The 20,064-nt window shown below is 46.7% G+C and overlaps 1 protein-coding gene and 1 non-coding gene across 2 annotated transcripts in view; one reads left to right on the top strand and one right to left on the bottom strand.

Annotated features, from left to right (window-relative positions):
* Positions 1-20,064, bottom strand: part of VWA3A (von Willebrand factor A domain containing 3A) — a 46,113-nt gene that overhangs the window by 18,268 nt on the left and 7,781 nt on the right. Inside the window, 14 exon segments of the mRNA XM_032606125.1 lie at positions 384-528; positions 708-782; positions 5,373-5,492; positions 6,953-7,047; positions 7,467-7,547; positions 9,198-9,301; positions 9,411-9,546; positions 11,192-11,317; positions 13,288-13,353; positions 13,565-13,673; positions 13,985-14,110; positions 16,427-16,533; positions 17,924-18,022; positions 19,993-20,047. Coding sequence (XP_032462016.1) covers positions 384-528; positions 708-782; positions 5,373-5,492; positions 6,953-7,047; positions 7,467-7,547; positions 9,198-9,301; positions 9,411-9,546; positions 11,192-11,317; positions 13,288-13,353; positions 13,565-13,673; positions 13,985-14,110; positions 16,427-16,533; positions 17,924-18,022; positions 19,993-20,047 — 1,444 coding nt within the window.
* Positions 2,363-2,470, top strand: LOC116741075. Its single transcript, XR_004346049.1, has one exon. It is a non-coding gene; the product is annotated as a U6 spliceosomal RNA (small nuclear RNA).

Genomic DNA, 20,064 nt, shown 5'->3' with positions numbered 1-20,064 from the left:
GTCAATTCAGCCTAATTGCTTTCTTGAGGACCTACTGTGTACCTGGTCTAGTAAGTATGTGGCACTGAGGACGGAAAGGTGAAAGAGCCTGGGTCACCATTTCTCTTACTATCTTAATAGGGCCTGGCCGGGGACCTGGGCCTGAGATCCTAGACCAGCACCCTCGACATCCCGTGGAAGCTTGTTCGAGACGCAGACTCTCAGGCCCCTCCAGAACCAGGTCTAACAACATCTGCATTTGAACAACATCTCCAGGTGATTCTTCGGCACGATAAAGTCCAGACTAGAAAAATCATGCTGGAGAAACCAGTTGCTAGGCATCCACCTAGCAGAAGATGTGGGGTCGCGAAGGATAAGGGATGCCCAGGACGTGGCCTACCCACCATGTCCTGGTCAGGGATGCCCCCGGTGAAGAGGTAGATGCCCTGTGATTGCTGTTTGTCTTTGTCCTTGAAGTCCACGTCCACAGCCTTCCGCAGGGCGCTGAGGACGTTCCTGCTGCCTTGACACTGCAGGCTCAGGACCCACCTGGGGGGCAGGGAGGGCCATGCTGAGGGGGAGGGCGAGGAATGGAAGGCCGTTGTTTCCTGATTCATGCCTGAGTCCCTCGGATGGCAAAGATTCTAGATAGAGCTCCTTTCTGGGGGAGGGGGGCCAGAAAATAATAGCACAGGGCAGGCTGACGTCAGACCCAGCAGGTCACCTACCGCCAGGCGCTTTGTAAGTTGCTATGGCTCGCGGCAACCATCTCGGGCCTCCAGCTTTCAATGGTGCTTCCAAACCTTGGAAAAAAGGAAAGAGGGCTTGTTCTTAGGGGGGAAATACATGCCCCAGCTCTTTGGGCTCCCCAGGATTTTAAGGGGGCAAGATTTTGATTACACCCCCAAAATGTTAGGATGCCACTGGCCTGGGCCAGCCACAAGATCTCCTTGCTGGTCATGACACGTCTCAGCACATTCATGGTGGGAGCAGAGCTGTGTCCTCAGTGGAGACACAGCCAGCACCAGCTTGGCCAGACTTCCCTCCTGAAGAAGGGTCACTCCCTTCTCTGTGTGAACTTCCTCACCCCCAGGGAAGAAGTCGTTTCTCCCTTTTTAGCTCTGATTCATCCTCACAACACATTTTTCACTCTCCATCTGCACTATAGCTTTTCTTTTGTATATGTATCAGCTCATTTTCCCTATGAGACAGAACTTAAATCTTTGAGAAGAGGATTTATCCCCTTTATCAAGGAAAAGATGTCCCCTCTCTGGTTCAAGAGCGATTCCTCCACCTGGGTTATTGACTTCACCACCACCAATCTCTTCTGAGACCTTGTCCCACAGTGACCTCTCTCCCACACACATGCCCAGCATCTACTTCCGTCTTCCCCATCGCCTCTCTTAAATATAACTTCTTCGTCTACCAGCTACTTCTCTCTCTTTCCTCTTCCCCCTCACAGACATGCTCCCTAGAAAAACAGTGTTACCACGTCCTCCTCATCTTCTGCTTCTCAACCCCCTGCAGTTAAGCTTCCTTCCCAGTTCTCTGATAACTATTAACAAGGACCTCCTTTCCCCCTCCCATGGAAATATCTCTATTTCAGTTGGATAAAAATTCTAACAATATACAAAGAGTGAAAATTCCTCCAATTTTATCCCCCCCCCAATTTCTGTTAACTCTTTGTTCTATATTCGTTCGGATTTAAAAAAAAAAATGTGTAGGACTTCCCTGGTGGTCCAGTGGCTAAGACTCCATGCTCCCAATACAGGGGGCCCGGGTTCGATCCCTGGTCAGGGAACTAGATCCTGCGTGCCACAACTAAAAGATCCCGCGGGCTGCAACTAAGAGCCAGCGCAGACAAATACATAATTTTTAATGTATTTAAAATGTATTTAAAATATGCATAGTTGCATATTCTATTCTATTCAATAGAATAGAATTCTACTGTCAGGATTATTTTACCAATTTCCTCTTGCTTTTTTCCAGGTTTGCCAACCATTAGAACTCTGCACTGAAAGGCTTAATCGAAGAAACAAAGAACATACACTTAAAAGATTTAGTGCTTGGGCTTCCCTGGTGGCGCAGTGGTTGAGAGTCTGCCTGCCAATGCAGGGGACACGGGTTCGAGCCCTGGTCTGGGAGGATCCCACATGCCACGGAGCGACTGGGCCCGTGAGCCACAACTACTGAGCCTGTGTGTCTGGAGCCTGTGCTCCGCAACAAGAGAGGCCACGACGGTGAGAGGCCCGTGCACGGCGATGAAGAGTGGCCCCCGCTCGCCGCAACTAGAGAAAGCCCTCGCACAGAAACGGGGACCCTACACAGCCAAAAAAAATAAATAAATAAATGAATTAATTAAAAAAAAAAAAAAAAAGATTTAGTGCTTGCTTCAGCAGCACATATACTAAAATTGGAACAATACCAAGAAGATTAGCACGGTCCCTGCGCAAGGTTGACACGCAATAAATTAGTAGGAGTTTGCGATTAACAGATACACACTACTATATATAAAATAGATAGTCAACAAGGACCTACTGTCTAGCATGGGGAACTATACTCAATATTTTGTAATAACCTATAAGAGAAAAGAATCTGAAAAAGGATATATATATATACATATATATATATGAAACTGAATCACTTTGCTCTACACCTGAAACTAACACAACATTGTAAATCAACTATACTGGAATAAAAACATTTAATACAAGGGCTATACCAAATTACACTTCCACCAATACTTTCCAAGAGTGCCCTTTTCACCAGATTATCATCAGCACTGGGTATTATCAATCTTTTAAGTACTTGCCAAAATGAATTGCAGAAACATTATATCTCATTGTTTTCCTATCAGGGAGCACTACTGCCAGATTCAGTGGATTCCTGCATTCTTCCCCTTCCTTCTTTGCTTCTGCAGGCTCTAACTCTGTTTTTTTCCCTTGGGAAAGGGTAAACACCTTTCTCTCCTGATTTTCCTCCTGCCTTTCTGGCTGTTCCTCTCTTGTTTCTTTGGCAGTTCCCTGTCTCTGCCCACACTCCAAATGGCAGTTCTTCCCAAGTTCTGTCCTTGGTTGTCATCTCTCCCGCTTCACGTCTCCACAGGTGTAATTCATGCCCTCCCATGTCTTCAACCAAAATGCTGATGGCTCGCAAACCCGTGCTTCTTGGCTAGAGCTCCTAACAGGAGAATCCCCAGACTCCTGAGGGTCTCAGACTCTATATGTTTATCTTCCAAGCTCTGCTCCACCTGGCACATCCTCTCCTCACCATTCCCTCATCCCCTACAGCCAAACAGTGACTGCATTCTGTAGATTCTAACTCCCCCGCACCCCTCACAGGCCTCCCCGTCTTTCATTCCCACTGTCTTGGCTCAAGCCCCCTCTACCCCGGCAGTGGTCTAACTGGTCTCCCCACCAGTATCGCATCCTTTCAGTCCATCCTTCCCCTGGTAGCTCGAGCGTTTCAAGATTATTACTCTTGCTTAAAATCCTTCAATACCTATACGTCCTAGAGCATAAAAACTCCCATATAAAGCCTCCATCCCCTGGTGTTTTATTTTGTTTTCTGGTCATGCCCAGTCTCTCCCTCTCTCCCCTGACTCACACTGAACTATTCACACTGACAGTTCCCAGGGTTCTGCAGTACGTCCGTCACACCCCTGTGCCTCTGCTTATGCTGTTCCCTACACCTGGAACGCCCTTTCTCCCCATTTCCTCCATCACTCCCATGCGCTAGGCAAACACTTACTCATTTGTCAAGACTCAGCTAAAGGGTCACTTCCTCTGTGAAGATTTCCTGACCTTACTCTACCCAGGTGGAATAGACTGACCCTGCCTTTGAGCCCTCAAAGTCCCATACCCTCCCTTTTACTTATTTCTTCAGAAAACATTTAATAGCACTTATATTTTGACACACCTGTCTCCTACTACTAGCCCATAAATTCCTTGAGGATAGGTATTGTGTATTTTAGCTTCTCTATCCCTAATGCCTGGCATAGTGACGGTGCATGGCAGGCTTTCAATAAAAGTTCATTGAATGAATGAATGGATGGATGGATGAACGAATGAAAATATTGTCCAAAATGCTTCTCTAGGCATTTTTTCTGTAGAATTTATTAGGGAAAGATTAGACTCTGGTACAGTTTAATATATAATATTAACTGCTGACTTATTAGGTTTAGAACACTCCCTATTTCATGTGAAGTTGTATAAAAAAATATTTATGTTTATATATTTTTATATGTATAAAAATATACATAAATATTTTATATGTATAGTTATATATATTTATAAAATATATAAATAAATGAATATATATATATATACATCCCTGGTGGCGCAGTGGTTAAGAATCTGCCTGCCAATGCAGGGTCACGGGAAGATCCCATGCGCGGCCGAGCAACTAAGCTTGTGCGCCACAACTACTGAGCCTGCGTGCCTAGAGCCTGTGCTCTGCAACAAAAGAAGCCACTGCAATGAGAAGCCCATGCATGGCAATGAAGAGTAGCTCCTGCTCGCCGCAACTAGAGAAAGCCCACATGCCACAACTAAAGAAAGCCCGCATGCAGCAACGAAGACCCAATGCAGCCAAAATTAAAATTAATTTAAAAATGTATATATATAACTATACATATATTTAAATTATATATAATTATAGATTAAAAATATAAGTAACTATGTAGACAGAAGTATAACAAATATATATAGTATTATATATAGTCATATAATTTAAATGTATATGTAAACACTTGTTATATATTGAATATTTACATTTTAAATTTATTTATATTTAAAATTTTTATATAAAATATATAATTTAAATATATAGTTTTAATTTATACTATATATACTTATATATAATTTAAATATATAGTTTTATATATAATTAAATCATAGTTTTATATATAACTGTATAATTTAATTCTATATAGCTATATATAATACACAACATAGAACTATATACAAAAATTATATTGATATATCTATGTATAATTAAAATTTATAATTGGAATTCTGAATGTTTGAAATACTGTGGCTTGCTAGAACTGAGCTAGGAACCAAGCCTGGGGGCCCTTCTTTTTCTCTTTTGTGTTTATCAGCTTGGTAGCCAAATGGGGCAATGGGCTGAGTTACTTTATCCTGGCTGATCAAGCAATGTGTTTTGGGTCCGCTTATCACCTTCGCCCCAGTGGGACTGTCCTGCAACCATTTAATTATTCAATGCCCCAAACAAGATCATTCAAATCAGATAAACTGACGGCCCTCCTAGGATGCTGGGTGCCCATACATCTGTTGTCCTGCCAGGAGCCTCAGCCCAGGGATGGCATCCGAGTGCACACGCCCTCCCCACCACGGGAAGCGGGAAGCGGGAAGCAGGAAGCCGGAGCGTACGCGATGATGTTGAAGCAGTCCTTGTTGGACAGCTGCTCCTCCAGCAGAAGTCTCAGGGAGTGCTGGATATGAATAATGTACATGGAATTGGTCACAGAGATATCGAGCAGTATAACCACCCTAAAAAGAAACACAAGCTTTAAGAGGAGAACCGAACCTCTCAGATAATGTTTATTTTGTTCCATTTTACTATTTAACGTTTTTTCCAGGGGAGTTCTGCATGCCAAATTCATAGCTGGCCAAATCTCCATGGTCTGAAGTCAACACAGGCGGGTTTACAACAGTAGAACCTTCTCTCCAGGAGGGTCTATCATGGTATAAAGCCTCGTGGTGGAGATGGTTTAAGGGCAGCGCTGCATATAATGATTTCGTACATTTCCTTGTTTTAAATCACTAGTATTCAATATTATTATAGGTTGGGGTCTATGAAGGGAAAACAGAAACAAGCTAAGCAAGTTAGATGGGGAATTAGGCGTAACTGGGGCCTCTGGGGAAATGTATCATTATTTTCTCTCTCTGTTTTAAGATCTCTAGTGCTATTCAGCCTTCTCCTTTTATTACTTCAAATCTTATAGTCCCATCTCCTCCCCCGCCATCCTCATTTTGAGACAGCTATGGATAGCAAAAGAAAATCCACTGGATAGAGAGTCAGAAGGCCTTGGTTCAAGTCCCACTTCCTGTGTGGCCTTAGGCAAGTCACAATACCTCTCTGATCCTTGGCATATTTAACTATAAACTATTTATAATGAGACTTCATAGGGTTGCTTTGAGAAGTAAATGATATAATAGGTGAATAGTATTACAAAGCATAATACTTGGTAGGTGGTAAGGCAACAAGTAAGGTATGGAAGCGATAATGATATTTTGGATACCTATTGTTTCTCCCTACTCAGCATCCATTACCTCTTCTCACGGCAGCATCTTGATTTTTGGGGGTCGAGGAGGGGGAATACCTCTGTCTCTAACAGTCCATTTGAGTTGAGTAGAGCTGACGCCAGCCCAAGCTTTAAGAGTGGACATTTGACCCCAGGCAATCAGAACATCAAACCCTCTTGGCCATAGTGAATAGCTCAAGGATGGACCCTTGCCCCAAGCCCTGGGAGTACTAAACTGGAAGGAAGGAAGTTGAGAGCTTGGGGTGGTTATCTTGCCACCTGGAGGGCAAAGCCAGCCTGAAAACAAAGCGAACAGAGAGGAAAACAGAGCTGAGGGATGGAGAGAGATTCCTGACATGCATGAACCTCTGGATCAAGCCATGCCTGAAGACAGCTATCAAATCTAGTCTAGAATTTTCAGTTACCTTAACCAGACTTCCCTGATTTGTTTAAGTCAATTTGCACTTAGTTTCTGTTGCTTTTTAGCAGAAAGATTCCTGAGTGACATTGTTGGTATTGAGTGATGCTTGTTGATGTTGGGGATGATGGTGGTGACTTTTCCCTCCAGGGGTTCTGCTGAGTGATTACTGATCCTTAATCTAAATGATGGCTTCTGATGCTACCAACAGGGAATTCATGAGTTGGTTGGGTGCTGTGTCACACATGACACCCATGAAGGACAAGAACATTACTGGGGTTAGGTACCTTTTTTCGCAGACGGTGCCCCAGATTCTTCTGCTGGCCAAGGAGAGCCACTCGATCCGTCTCTCATACATCCGCACAGCTCTGCTGAGCTGCTTCTGCAAACTCATGCACCACACACAGTGAGCGGCTGCGCAGAGCACGGCCGATTAAGGGGTCTGGGGGAAGGGGGTGTACCCCACTTGGTTTCTGGGAATGGTGTGTCAAGGCCACGGGTATCCAGGCAGTACAAACATGCCGTTAAAGCATGGACGAGTCTGCCACAGGATCAGGAAGGGAAGAGTCAAAGTATTTCATTGCCTCAAATGGGGAGGAGGTAAATGTTGACCCAAAGGATCAGAGGCTTTTGATCCAGGTCCCTGCCTGGGGAGGAGGTGGAGGAAGCTCCACAGGGGCCTGTGGGTGGAGCACAGTCTCTGTTTATAAGAGGGAGTTCAGTCAGTGGCTTGGTGCCTCCACATTCCACCCATCTCCCTCCCCGCACCCCATATTCTGACTGATGGGGCCCACCACTGACCTGGTACTCATACAGGAAGGGCAGGTCCACGTGAATATTCTTCATTGTCCCATCATGCCATTCAAATTGTACCATTGCCTTCTGCACTCAGGTGTGGCCAGGAGGGGAGCAGGTGAACAGAAGCACAGGTGGGGAAGGATTTTAAGTGTAAATTGGCCACTGGGCTCTCCAAGTGAGATGCAAGAGAGCGAAATGGGCTCTTAGCACATCTGGGGTGGGATTCTTCTCCACACACCAGGCCGTTGCCTTGTCTGGAGCTGGCAGCAGAGGGCCTTCAGGATGCAGTCCCCTGAATGAACTGTGCCTGACAGCAAGCCAGCTCCCTTCTCAGGAGGCTCTTCTGAACATCAGAGTCTTTACTACAAGATATGGCTGGAGGTTTGGTAACAGCAGAGTTGGAGACCTTAAAACATACTGGCCATGAGTTCTTAGGTTTGGGAACCCAGATGGGCCTTCATGGACACTTTGAAAATCAAATTTGTTCATTTTGTTCTTTCATCCTCCACCAAGTTGTCATATCTCTAATTATCACTCCTTCCATCTACTCATCCATCCGTGGGCTGCCAGAACTCTACATGCCCACACTCTCTCTTTCCTTTCATTCTTCTGCCTTTCCACTGATCTTTCTTTTCCTTCCTTTTCTTTTTCTTTTTTTTTTTGGACCACACGGTGTGGCACGTGGGATCCTAGTTCCCCAACCAGGGATCGAACCCATGTCCCCTGCAGTGGGAGCGCAGAGTCTCAACCACTGGACCACCAGGGAAGTCCCTCCACTGATCTTTCTATTCGCCCATTACCATTACACCGTCCTTCCATTTTTCCATCCTTCCACCCTTCCTTTAATCTTTACTTTCATTCTTTCGTCTTTTTTTAAAAAATATTTATTTATTTAATTAATGTATTTATTTGGCTGTGCCCGGGTCTTAGTTGCAGCACATGGGACCTTTGTTTCCACGTGAAGGATCTTGGTTGTGGCATGAGGGATCTAGTTCCCTGATCAAACCCGGGCCCCCTGCATTGGGAGTGCAGAGTCTTAACCACTGGACCACCAGGGAAGTCCCCATGCTTTCATCTTTTTAATTTTATCCTGTCATCCATCCTTCCAATTTCCCTTCCATCCTTCCATCTGTTCACTTTTCCATCCATCCATCCATCCAACCATCCATCCATCCATTCTTTTACCTGTTCATTCATCATTTCCATCCATCTGCTCATTCATCCTTTCCATTCTTCTTTCCATCCTTCCTTCCAGCCACCATTCACTGAGTGCTTACTTGTACTAGATATCGGGGATAGAGGGTTGAAGAAGAGCTTTTTCTTTTAAAGGGCTCATACTTTGGTGGGGATTAGACACGTAACAAATACACACATTAACGCATTACAGGAGCGATAGTAGAAGTCTGTACAAGGTACAGCAAGGACACAAAGAGAGTGTGTTCTGAATGGGGAGGAGGAAAACCTCCATGGAGGAGGTGACCGTGGTGCCCAATATACTCCCTCTTACCCCAGTCTCCCAAGTTTCATTTTCGTATCTTTGAAAAACAGCAGTTAGAGTAGATTTGATGAGAGTTCTAGAGTCCTAGGTGGAATGCCTCCATCCCACTCCAGGCCCTCAGGCCCTTGCTCCATGGGCTCTGTCTTATGACTTCTATTTCCTGAACATTTCAGAAAGGAAATACCACGCAGGAGCTCCCCTGCAAAGGACTGGACAGAACTCTGAATCTGAGTTACCTCATGGATAGTTGATGATACTGTCTTCCTGAGAATAGGCACAAATTCCTCCACGGGAGAGAATGCATTGGGTGCCAGAACCTGATAAAGGCTTAGCTTCTTGGCTGTAAAAATAAGTGGTGGGGTTTGAGGCACCACTCATGAAGCCCCAAAGGGTTCATTCCTTTCAGTTAGTCACCTGAGTCCTGGGTTCTTCCCTCTTTGGGTATTTACCTTTCAGGCTATTGGTCTTTAGCCATTCTGCAGAAGTCTTGTCCAAGTTTGGGAACTCAATAGTGAGGGGATCCTCATGCTTTGGGGGTTTAGGCAAGAGACTCGTGAGTGGCGTCTCTGCAACCTCTGTGGAAATCTAATCGAAATGAAAAATCATCCTTACATAATCATCTTTTAGAGCTGGAAAGTCCGCAGTCTCCCCCACCCATCCAAGGGAACATCTTAAAACATTACCTGCTAAACTAAAAGCAGTTCTGCCTTCCCCTCCCACTATCCCCATCCGCTTCTCAGGAGATTTCTGGAATTTCCAGGAGAAGAGAGAGATGTACCCAGAAACTCCCTTCCTCTTTCACTTGTCCATCCTCCTCACGCCTTCCCACCCTTACCATTAAGATAAGCACTTCGGACTCCAAGATGACGGGTGGCCTTGCCGAGGGCCCAAATATAAGGCTCCAGGGAACTAAAAAGTATCTCCTGCACCAAATCATTTAGGGAGCCCTGATCTAGCCCACCCGCCCTCGCCCACATTTACAACCAAAAACCTGAGGTTCTGAGAGGTTAAATCACATATAGCTCACGTACGAGGAAAACACCGAACAACAATTCCCAAACTCCAGACATTCGAGCACCTCCTTCATGAACTTTGCTACGAGTACCACTGTACTGTTATTTACTTAATATTTTAAAAATCAAACATATAACATTAAATCTTTTTAATTTTAATAATATTAATTGAAATTAATGTTCATTTCAATTTGTAATTTGACTTCCTTTTTTTGTACTTAAATAATTTTAGAAAGATCTTATTTCTGCCACAATGAGCTAGCTTTAAATGCATAACATTGAAAAGAATATTAATCTATGTATCACCTTATAATCATCTCGCAAACTACAAATAGTACATGTGTTTCATTTGGGGAAACATCTGGCAAGGTTTTGGCATCAAACAGACCTGGGTTCAATTGAGACTAATCAGCTTCCCTCTGTGATCTCAGGCAAATTACTTAAACTCTTAACTTCAGTTTTCTCATCTGTAAAATGGGGGTAATAACATACTTTCCGCAGACTGTCGTTGTAAAGATAAAATAAGGCATTTAAAGAATTAAGCATTGTGCCCATCTTATAGTGAGCACTCAGCAAATGAAAACTATTAAAGTACTAATAATTATTGTTATTGTTTTAGATAGTAGAAGAGCTGAAACTAAAATTTAAAATCCCAGTCTAGGTGCTGTGTTTCTTTCACTACATCCAGCCAGGTCAAAACGTCTGGTACCCCAAATCCATACATTCATTCTGTGAAGCTATAAACGCATTACCAGTTCTCCTCGGTACGCAGCTTTACCGGTGATTGTGTCCATAAGCTTTCTGAGTTACTCTGTTGGTGTTAAATTAAGCGTCCTCAAGCAGGGCCTTTGCCCTGAATGAGATACTGGTGGGAAGACCGTCTTCAAGACAGCCTAACCTGTGTGGTTGAGGTTTTCATCATTCTCCAAACTGGGGGGAAGGGAGGGGCAGTGGTAGGGGGAAGGGGTGGCAGGAGCCTGCTGGCCTTTCTCTGAAATAAATCTTTCGGATAGAAAATCCACCAGGATCCTTCCAGCGGAAGCCTGGGCAGCTCACAGCTGTTGGGACAGCGCGGGGCGGGGCCTCGCTTTGTTCCATTTTCGGGACGTGGGAGGCCTGGCAGCCGCTCCCTTGCGCGACAGGTGAGACAGGAGAGCACAGCAAGGCCAGCTGCGTGCCTCCGCGGAAGGTCTGAGCTTGGGGCTCTCACCACCTACCTCGTGCATGGAGCCGGTCCGCTCCTCGCAGGGGGCGCTCTGGTGCAGGGCTTGCACATGGCCCCGGAGGCTCTGGGCCTCCTGGATTTCTGCCAGCAGCTCATCCACCTCCCGGCTGCTGTAGATCTGGGGGTGGTGAGGGCAATCAGTCATCCAGCAGTCACCTGGCTACCGGCAGTGGGAAAGGACAGGCAGCCACGTGAATCCCTAAGGCGGAGCGGCAGGCTCTTTAAAGCGGACGTTATAAACCCGGGTCCATGTGCAGGACAGAGCCTGCGAAAGTCAGTGTTCCATTTGTACAGTATTGGCTTGCAGTGTTTTTAAACAATTGAAGGGCCGTCTAGCCTTAAAAATGGAAAGAAACACTTTTACACCCTCTAGGATGACAATAATAATAATAATAATGATAGGAGGAGGGGGGAGGGGAAGCAGGAGGAATTGGAACTGTGGGATGAGGGTGGAATTTCTAAAATGGTGCAGCTGCTGTGGAGAACTGTTTGGTGGCTCATCAAGAAATTAAACAGAATCACTACCTGACCAGCATTTCTACTCCTAGCTTTATACCTACAGTAATTGAAAACAGGGACTCAGATACTTGCACACCTTTAACCATAGCAGTTCACAACAGCTCAAATGTCCATTGACCGATGAATGGATAAACAAAGTGTAGTGTATCCGGAAACTGGAATCTTATTCAACGCAAAAGGAACAAAGTTCTGATACGGGCTACAACACAGATGAACCTTGAAAACAGGATGCTAAGTGAAAGAAGATGGATGTGAAAGGCGTATGATTCCATTTATATGAAATATCCAGAAAGGTAAATCCCTAGAGACAGAAAGCAGATTGGGTGGTTACCTGGGGCTGCAGGGGAGGGGGATCACGGAGTCACTGCTTTAATAGGTACAGAGTTTCCTTTCAGGGGGATGGAAATGTTTCGGAGCTAAATAGAGGTGGTGATTGCATAACATAGTGAAAGTTGTAACTTCCCCTGATTGTTCACTTTATGTTTCGAGAATTTCACTGCAATTTTTTAAAAATGTAAAGAAATCACACACATACAAAAATCCAGGTTTCTGGCTCTTGTTGAAAAATCAGAAGACCTGGCAACACTGGTGGTCACGCTTCTACAGAGCACCCGGCTGGGGCTGCGCGGAGGTGCCTCTTTAGCTGCGGCAAGTGTTGTTTCGTTCACCGCACTCCTTACCGCTCACTGTTGTGTCCCCATCAGAATCAGTTGTCATTTTTTGTCACCTCTGCACCGTGGTTTTGCCCATAATAACGAAGACAATGAAATTTGTTTTACCCATACCTCTACCAAGAGTGGAAAAACAACAGATAAGCCAAGAAGTTCACAGGTTTTAACAGAAAATATTTCTTAAACCAGCCAGTTTCATTCACTCACTGTACTTTCCTAGCCCCTGGAGTCTGTGACTCCTCTAGAGTCTGGGCAATGAGGTAACAAGAAGGGGTTCTGCCCAAGGAAAATGTTGCCTGACCTTGGCTCCCTCATGGGAAATGTCCAACTTTTTGACACTTGGACATACTTGTGAGATGCAAATATTCATGTGCTCACGGCGATTAGGTTAGCAGGCAAGGCACATTCTATTAACTGTCACCTCCATTGCGGACACGGAGTATGCGATGTTATTATTAACCGGGACAAGGATACTAATGGAAGGATCGGTACAGAATTACTTGCTCATTCAGGATTAATTGCTGTGCGTCTCCTGCAGTAGGTGGGGTCCATTTAGGAGAGAGAACTGAAGCAACTGCTTCAGACTCAGAGCGCTGGTGGGAGCAGAGGTGGGCTGGGGCCCATGTTGATGGCAACTGGATAGGGATTCAGGATTCTGCCGGCGTATAATCAACTCATCACACACACTGACAAAAGGATCTCTTGTGACTTCATGTTGTTTCTGTTCTTCCCACATATTCATTTTAACCTGATTTTACCGTTGTAAACCCACTGAGTTGGGGAGGGGGGAAAGCAAGCACACACACAGCATGGTCTGTCTGGCCCAGATTCCCCAGGCACAACCTTGGAGGCAGGCAGGGATGGGAGGAGGGGGCAGTGTGTTGGCCCAAGGGCTTACCTCTGTCTCTGGGCTGTAGCAGTGGTGGTAGCCCCCAAGAGCTTCTGCAAGGTGCTTCAGAACAGCCTGCGGGGATGGTGACAGGGTGAGCCGTCACTAGGGCAATGCCGGTACCTTAACAAACTTTCTCCTCGTCTGAGCCTCCCAACTGAGCTTACCAACAGGAGAACTAGGTACAAGGAGAGTTGTGTTCTGGTCCGCAGCTCGGGGACCTCAAAGGCTGGCCCAGCTCACTATAGCCAATCCAGGGGAAGCCTTGGAGAATCTCGATACTTACAGGGGGCACCTGATCATCGCATTTGTAGGTGATGATGTGGGTGATGAGGTCCCGTCCCATGATGGACTGTTGCATGTACTCGGACAGGATTTCAGAAGGCTGATCTGGGCTGTGGAGAAGACGGAAGAAGAGAAGGGGACACCTCAGCCTGAGGACATTCCCCAGCAAAATGGTAATTCCCAAGGAGCATCTACCAAATCTAATCAACCTCATGTGTCCCAGGTCACCTGTGTAAGATGCAGGGCTGACTGGGCCACAGGCCTGACCACGCTGGCTGCCCTGCCCCTGCATCTGTGGACAAATGGCCTGGAAACACAATCCTTCTCTCAAGCGTACGTGAAGAGTCTTGATGGTCTTTTCTCTAACAATGGTTTGGTTCTCCAACCCCTTCACGTTATCAGCTTAGGAAAGGAGACCTACCAGCTTCCCATTATGATCACCAGAGAATTCAGCCCCTTCAGAGCGAAGATTTTCTTCAGGGCTTGCAGCAGATTGCTGCCTCTGTCAGGCTGCAGTTTCTTTACCCAGAGCTTGAGTTCCTGGAGGCTGGGGGAGAGGATAACAACCTAATAACTCTTACTAGGGGCCAGGCCCAGGACAGGTACGAGCTGGTATAAATCTAACAATCATTCTTTGAGGTGGATACTTTTATTCCCATTTTATAGATGAGGAAACTGAGTCTCAGAGTTAGGACTTGCCCAAGGTGATACTGTAAGCAGCTGGCAACGCTGAGATTTCAAACCAGGTGTGACTCTAGGGCCTGAGCTTCTAGCGACTCTGCTACATGGGGGTCTGGGGCTAAGCTCCTTTCCCCTCCAACTCTCCTGGGAGGCAGACCTCAGCCTGAAGCACAGAGTTAATCCCTTAACCCTAAGAGGGCTTGAAGAGAAGGCACCGAGGCTGTGTGGCTACATTCCACATGGGTTGGGATGCACACCACTCGCAACAGGGAAGATGACATAACACAGAGCTTTCTTGGTTAAATGCTTCATGTGGCACTAGTGAGACGGCCCTTCTCTTTCCATTTCTCTTTCAGTCTGACCTCCCCCTGCAAAAAAGACCCCTCAGCTCGTTGCCAGTAAGTCTGTCTTTCATTATTATAAATGTTTGAATCTCCCTTTTAAGCAAAGAGAACAAATCCCAGGCCTGGCGCCCTCTCTAGCCAATAGGTTTCAAGCTGGAATTTAATAACATTGTTTTGTCTGCTTTCATTCTATTTATTTTTATAGCGACTTTCTAATTATGGCAAGTGATACGGGCTTCTCAGTTATGGTATTGATAGTTGCCATCAAAGTAAATATAGCGTTGATATTTTAAAAAATCGATAATAGTACAAGTAGCACAGAGTAAATAATAGTTCAGGTGGCAGGGATAGGACAAACATCACAAGGCAAGACCAGGAATAATCGCAGTTGAGGAACTCTTGGCTAGACGGTCTCAAGGTGACTTCCAGGTCTGACATTCCAGAGCTCGGGGGCTGAACAAGAGTGGAAATCACAGTAAAAGACACTCTTACCCACTGAGTACCTGCCCCATGCCAAGTACTCATTTCTCACTCATCTTCACAACAACCCTGTGAGAAACAGTTGTCCTTACCTCATTCTGCTAATAAGAGAGTTAAAGGACCTGTCAAGATCCCCCAGTAACTGTCAGAGCCAGGATTCAAAGCCTGCGCTTCTTGAACCGGCACTTCTCTACCCGGAAGGCCTCCTCTTTACAGCTAGTGCCGGGCAAGGGGACCTCCATCCCAGAAACCCAAGCACGTGGTTTTCCCTGGGATCCGCTCTGGGCTGTGGAATCCAATCCTGACTCTGCCATTTTGGAAAAGTTCCCTAACCTGAGTCCCAGCCTCCTCATCTGCAAAACGGGGGTAGTAATCCTGTCCCATGTGTTGGCTATAAATATTAAGTAAGAGAGTACATGTGAAGTACCAAGCATGGCACCTAACACAAGGTGGATGATCAAGGCTATTCCCTTCATGGAAAAGAGATATCTATTTACTGGTGTAAATAAGCAGAAATTCTTACCTTCCCCCTCTCCCCACCTGCAAAAATCCCTCCAAACCAGAAACTCCCAAAGGACTAGCTAAATAAATTACAGTATATCTACACAGTGGAATACTATGCTGCTATTAAAAAGAATGAGGTTGGGCTTCCCTGGTGGCGCAGTGGTTGAGAGTCCGCCTGCCGATGCAGGGGACACGGGTTCGTGCCCCGGTCCGGGAAGATCCCACATGCCGCGGAGCGGCTGGGCCCGTGAGCCATGGCCCCTGAGCCTGTGCGTCCGGAGCCTGTGCTCCGCAAAGGGAGAGGCCACAGCTGTGAGAGGCCCGCGTACCACAAAAAAAAAAAAAAAAAAAAAGAATGAGGTTGATCTCTGTGTACTGAGAGAAAATGATAGTCAAGATTAGGTGCAAAGCCAAGATGCAAAACAGTGTAATGTGCGCCTGATGTTTAAATAAGAGAGGATAAGTACACGGATGTGTGTATGTGCAAAGCCTGTGGAAGTAGATAGAAGAAACTGCTATTGGGAGGTGAGGGGGAGCTAGGTAAGAGGGAGACTCATCTGCTAGTACTTATCCTTTTATTCTGTTCCAACTTTTGAAAATGAGCATGTATTATTTTCGTAATAATAAAACTACCTTGCTAGTTTTCTGGGTAAAAATGGTGTCTCATCTTTTCATTTTGTGGTGCTCGTGGGGTGACTTTTCCAAAAGTTATTGGCTCCCTGTGTTTCTGCTTTTGTGAATTGTCTCACTTATCTGTTGGGGGTCTTGCACTTTAATCACGCAATAAAGACACTAACACCTAGGGAGGAAGATGACCAGGTAGACATCCGGGCTAAGGCTGGGCAGTCACTCACCTGGAGGTGCCGACTTCCACCGGGCTGGGCCACAGGGTGCTGGTGGTGGTACCAAAGGACAGGACGTACAGCTTCTCCTTGTGGCTCAGCTGCTCATCAATGAGGCTCTGGTGGGCAAAAGGACATCACTGGCTGTCAGGGCCACGGGCCACGTGGAGCCTGGCTCCACCTCTCACGCCGTGGCTGGGCCCTCTGGGCTGGGGTGTGAGCCGTGCTGAAACAGGGTCGCTTAAGGCCCAACTTAGTAGCCCCATGTTGACGTTTGCTTGCTGCCCACCCCAGCCTGCTCCTGGCTGTGCGTGGCGGGTATGGGGCCTGGGTGGTCAGCCCGAGGCTTGGCGGGCCAGTCCGGGAGCTGGGCCCTCACTCCCGCTGACCGCAGACTACGTGCTCTTCTGCCGTAGCTGCTGCGCACTTAGGTCACGGGTGCAGTGGGATGAGCACCCACCTCAGCGTGTGCTGTGGTTGGACCCTCAGCACCTCACTGTGGCGCCCAGGGAGGAGAACGGAGGTCAGGGGCAGCGGTTTCTGTCCCGGGCGTGTGAGTTGGGGATAGAGCGATGGGTGCAGGGCCAACCCATTGGATGCTCTCAGACTCAACCTGGTGAGTATCCAACAATAAGATAACTCATCCCTCTTCTTCCTGGCCAGCTACAAACTTCACCTGTTACTGCCAACACGAGCCTTGCCTTGGCTAAGACTGGACCAGCCCAGCTGGGGGATCTTTAGAAACCAGGTCCTGGGACCTGTCAGGAAGAGGGGCCTTCACTGACACCTGTTCCCTGACACCTGCTGAGACCAGGAACAAGGGACAAGTCTGGAAACTGGCCCATGTTGATCCCTCTAAAGGGTCCTGGGACCAGCTGTTGCTGCTAAGGTCTCATTCAAAGCTCTAGAGGTCCCTCTAGGAAAACAGACCCTCCATAACACTTCACAGAGACTACAGAGGCTTTTTTCGATGCCACACTCTGTACTGAGCACTTAATTTGCATGAACTCCTTTTGTCCTCTGGTGACCCTGTGAGGTGGCGACTGTCATCATCCCTGTTTTACAGATGAGGTAACACGGTCACACAGCCGAGAAGTGGTGGAGGTGCCTGGGATTTGACCCTAGAGTTCTTAGCTTCTGAGTTACGGCCAAGCAGGATAGCTCCTTGTCTGGAAAAGGCCGGAAGCCCGTGTTGTGCTGAAGTTAGTCCAACTGATTATCGCCTGCGTGCCCTCCTTCTGGGCTCTTGAGACAAAATCAGGTTACTAGGGACTGCTGTGGTGTGAATACTAGAAGCTCACACTGCAGCTGAGAAAGACTCTGAGGCTGGGTTTTGCAGAACTCAACATATATATTTTTTTAATTGTAGGTGCTAATTAAGTGTGAACTGTTCTTTGCAAGACACTCCATTTTGCACTTGCTATAAACAAAGCCCATTAGCAAGCTCACAAGGGGAGGGTGGGGTGGAGGTGCCAGTTCCAGGTCCTTCTCCGTGCCAGAGAGACTTACCATGAGGTCACTTTGGAACTCCTCCTTCTGAGGGCCACTGCTGACAGCTGACACATCAATGAGGACGCCGACTCTGGCCCCCTTGATGAGGCCAAATGCCTAAAACCAAAGAGGGCGTGCGGAAACAACTAGCACAGCTCTGTGCTTCTACAAACCTTTTACTGGGCAGCTCTGTGTAGCAGATGTTCAAGCGCTCCCCGACCTCGACAAGAAGCCGCAGAAGGAAGACCCATTTTATAGAAGAATGCTGCAACTACTGAAGCCCGTGCGCCTAGAGCCCGTGCTCCGCAACAAGAGAAGTCGCCGCAATGAGAAGCCTGTGCACCGCAACGAAGAGTAGCCCCCGCTCGCCGCAACTAGAGAAAGCCCGCGCGCAGCAACAAAGACCCAACACAGCCAAAAATAAAAAAAATAAATTTAAAACAAACAAACATGCATCCTCTTAAACCTAGCCATTGAAATTCTAGAAACTCATCCCATAGAAATAACTGGAAAAGTAAATAAGAGGGAATTGGAGCCCAGTGATGCCAGATAGTCCCAGTTTTTCAAGAGAAGACTGAAAGCAGACATAAAAGTGAAATATCAGGATTTTAAAATCTTGACAACTAATTCAAAAGATAAAACTATGGAGGCCAAGAAAAACATGGTTGTAGGGCCAGATCTGCCTGCGTGCCACCGGTTAATAACCCCTGCTTTTATCCTCTGCAGATATGGAAACGGACACCCAGAGAAGTGAGGCCTTGCTGACAGCAGAGTCGGGAACTGGGCCCTGTGATGGACCATGCATCACCCCAGGTGCCCCAGCACGCAGAAGACTCATGAGCTGGTTCACAGGTGATTGCTTCCCTGGAATCCAATCGGAGCTTGTTTCCTGGCTCCGCGGTAACTCCATCAGAAAGGGGTAAGGGGAAGAAGGACCCAACCAGCAATCCCTGCCCCCTTTGTCAAAAGTGCCAGGACAGGTGTGATGTGGGTAGGCAGGTGAGAGCAACATTCCCTGAATGGATGTTTGTGGAGTAGGTGAGGATTTCACCCCTCTCAGTTCTCTCTGCCTGTGTTACCACGTGCAACCAGAAGGGGCATGCCACAGCTGGAGATGGGCATTTGCTGACCTGTCTAAGCAACTGAAGATGGTTCTGGATCTGAGATGTAGACTACACCCTGGAATCGGCCTGGGTAGTAGAGGTGGGGCTTGGGGGTGGGGAGCATGGATTTCAGCATCTTGCCTGTCCCAGGGTTTAAGAAAAGAGTTGAGGATTGCCTAAGGTGAAAGCAAATGGTGGCCCAGAAAAGCATCAGTGGAAGAATATAGGCTAAAGCAAATAAGAAGGCAAAATAAAGGTTAATTTGCCCATGATCACTCTTCTACTCTTCGGGTCTGAGGAAAACGTTTAATCAAACTTTCAAAAGTTATGTCCAGATGATCGGCCTTAATCATAAATCTCATTAGGGATCTGAGGTGAAACGGTCCAGGGGATTTCTGCTGTTCTCACCCAGGACCTGTTTCCCCTTCTGGTAACAGCACTCTGGCTTTCCATGTGCAGCCATCTGTCTCCCTCTTCTCAGTCCATGAGGTTTGGGGGGGCTCACCCAGCCTCCCCCAACTTCCCTCACCCCCCGTCTTTCCCCAGGCGTGAGCACTAGTTCCAGGCCCAATCAGTTAGTGCATCTCATCCTCCTGGTTATGGTGATTGGTCTAAATTGGTCCAGAGAGTGTCAATCCCAGGACTTGGAAGGGTGTACTGGGAAAGCAAGGTGAGATCCTTTTTGACATGTCACTTTAGTTGGTGACATGTAAGCTTAGAGCTGCTGGTGACCATCTTCCCAAGACTGGGGAAATCCTTCCCAAGAGTAAAACCAACCCAGGGGAAAGCAGAGCTCAGAGACAAAGAATGACATCATTTGAACCCCCGGATACAGCTGTGTTTGAGTTTTTCATTTCTGTAGGTCTAGAAATTCCCTTTTTAGCTTCGGCTAATGTAAATTGGAGGTCTAGCACTTGCATCTGAAAGGGTTCTAACAAGTACAGGTGGAATGAGTGAAAGGAGGTAAAGAATGAAATCTATTACCTTCTTGCTGTTTTCTGTGAGCCACTGAATTCTCTGTTGATAGAGTTCAATAGCTCTGTCAAAACACCAGGA

This window comes from Phocoena sinus, chromosome 15 (assembly GCF_008692025.1).
Source record: "Phocoena sinus isolate mPhoSin1 chromosome 15, mPhoSin1.pri, whole genome shotgun sequence".
Taxonomy (NCBI): Eukaryota; Metazoa; Chordata; class Mammalia; order Artiodactyla; family Phocoenidae; genus Phocoena; species Phocoena sinus.
The sequence above is the reverse complement of the archived record's forward strand: the minus strand, read 5'-3'. Positions and strand labels throughout refer to the sequence as shown.